Source organism: Enoplosus armatus, chromosome 4, assembly GCF_043641665.1.
Source record: "Enoplosus armatus isolate fEnoArm2 chromosome 4, fEnoArm2.hap1, whole genome shotgun sequence".
NCBI classification, from domain to species: domain Eukaryota; kingdom Metazoa; phylum Chordata; class Actinopteri; order Centrarchiformes; family Enoplosidae; genus Enoplosus; species Enoplosus armatus.
The window spans coordinates 21,006,594-21,009,221 of NC_092183.1; the positions used below are offsets into that span (position 1 = coordinate 21,006,594).

General features: G+C 45.9%; 1 protein-coding gene across 1 annotated transcript; it reads right to left on the reverse strand.

The window, feature by feature from the left end:
- Positions 1–1,521: 1,521 nt before the first annotated feature.
- On the reverse strand, positions 1,522–2,628 carry npy8br (neuropeptide Y receptor Y8b). Its single transcript, XM_070904704.1, has one exon. The coding sequence runs from the start codon at positions 2,623–2,625 to the stop codon at positions 1,522–1,524; it is 1,104 nt and encodes a 367-aa protein (XP_070760805.1). The 5' UTR covers positions 2,626–2,628.

Sequence of the window (2,628 nt, forward strand, 5' to 3'; positions counted from 1 at the left end):
TCTCAGACTTCCCCCTGAATAATGCACACAGAGGCGGCACACTGAATTTGACCTCAGAAAGAAAAATTTAAAATATTGACTGTTTAGAAGAGGGTTTTTTCCTGTACACCACATACTACAACACTGGCAAGTGTTGACTGACTCACGTGTAAACACATCAGAACTATAATCTCTGGGGATTTAGGATCACCACCCTCCACACTGTTTCCTAAAGTGGAGGAGACTTGGGACCAATCAATTATCGGTTAAAAGCTGAGAATGACGTGGATGAACTGACAAAAAATCCATTCTGTGTTTAACACACACTCAGAAAGCAAGGCAGACATGAAGGTTGCCAGCAGAAAAATTGAAGAACAACCAAATAAAAAAAAAAATATTACAACATAGACGATATCAGATAATAAGATAATAGTAAATGTTTTAATTCAGTTCAATACCACAAAGAGAAGTGACTCACAACAGGTTTCCTAGACGATATCTGCTATGCTACACAGTGCTCGTTATTCCCGACCACACCATAAACTATAACTGTGTCACATCTTTTACAGGCCATACATGTGTTTAGTAATGTTATATACAGCAGAAGTCTGGTACTCCGACAAAGTCCTTTACTGACACTTTTATTTTGTTTTATGGCACTTGATATATGGTTATTGTACGGCACATTTTATGAGAAGAAACATCCCACTCGCACAATATACTGCAGCGCAGCCCTTGGCAGACAGCATGAAATGTATATAGCTCTTGCCAAGGTTCTCTGTAAAACATCATTACATCGTTTGTGGTGATTTTAGGTAATAAGAAATGCATTAAGATGATGCTAGTAAATCGTCTGAATGAACGCCTGGAGCCACGTTTAAAGCACTAATGTTCTATTTCCTCAGTTACGAAATAAGCTGCTCCGTCGATAATCATTAACACATCACAGTTCACAATCCCTTAATATTTTCATCAATACTATGAACATAAAACAGCAAAATTGAAAAGAACATTTGCAGAGCCCCAACCCCTTTCGTCCCTTCAATACTCTCACATTAATAGCAGGTAAAAGTGTGAAAAGCAACCCTGAACAGCTGATATTCATCTAAACATGACTTCTGAGTAGATCCTAGTGCTTCAGAAAGAAAAACATGACAGATGTATACCAGATGAAATGCTGTCTCTTCATTCGTGTGTGCCCACAGCACATGAGGAATGGACTATACAGACTACAGTTGCAAAAGTGCTCATGTAAAGTGCCTTCAGTCGCCCAACAATACTTTAATTTGTCCAACCTTTGTACCATCATTTTGTTATCTACTTCCTCTTACATGTGAACTCATATTGAATCGAGGGCACCGCGCCATGCTGGTTAAGTGTCTTCGTTCGGTTCCCTCTGGACTGCTATTGTGAGGTTTATAACTTTGTAAATGTCAACCTTGCTTTTAGACGCAACGAAGCAAGAAGAGCTCCAAAGGATGACACAATGAGGCCGGAAGAGACCCCGGTAGTTTCTTTGTCTTTTACTGAAAAGGCTTGGATCTAAGTATTGATGCTGATAGATCCATTGCTCAAGATTGACCCCTTGGTAACCTCCGTGCTGACAGTGGAGAGCGGGACGCTCTCGTACCTCTCTGCCACCCCCCAGCAGCGACAGCGCAGCAGGGTGGACTTGAGCTGTTTCTGGAAATTGCTGTTGAGGAAACCATAGATGATGGGGTTGACGCAGGTGGAGGCCATGGCGGTGAGGTGGCAGAATGAGAAGATGATGTCATGGCCACAGGACGGGATGGCCTCGTAGTTCCAGTCAAACACCGTGTTGAAGACGTTGAGAGGGAGCCAGGAGAGGGCGAATGCCACCACTATGGAGATCAACATGGTGTTGATCCTCGCGGAGCCCTTGTTCTTCTTTTGAGTGGTGTTCCTGCCGCGCTCCACCATGTCCTTCCTCCTCCTGAGGCGCAGGTAGATGTGCATGTAGCAGACCATGATGAGGACGATAGGAAGCAAGTACTGGAAGGCGAGCAGGAAGGTGGTGTAAGCTTGCCGTTCTTGAACCGATGGCCACCGCTCCATACACACAAGGTGGTCACTGATTGGGAAGGGGATGCTCAGGTTCTGGAAAGGCAAGGTAAGTACGCTGTACGAGAGGAAAGGCACCGAGATTAGGCAGGCCACGATCCAGGTGACAGCCACGGCCAGGTAGGACTGGCTCACCACAGGCTTCCATCCAGTCGGGTGGACAATGAGCTGGTAGCGCTCCATGGCGATGAGGACGAGGGAGAAGATGGAGACAGTAACCGATATACACTGGATGAAGGGCGTGAGCTTACAGAGGGTATCTCCGAGGATCCAGCGGTCCATCAGTGTGTAGATAATCGTGACCGGCAGGCATACAATGCACATGAGGATGTCAGAGCAGGACAGGTTGGCGATGAAGATGTTGGTGACGTTGCGCATCTCCTTGTGCCGCGTGATGACAAACACGAGGCAAGAGTTCCCAATGAGACCCACTGCCATGACGGTACTGTAAGCAACGATGAGAAAAGTGGTGCCACTCACCGAGAGCGAGCAGTCCTCTGTGAAATCCCACGGTATCTCTTTCCACAGCGCTTGGTTGTGGTTGGTGCTGTGCTGCAGCTCCATGGT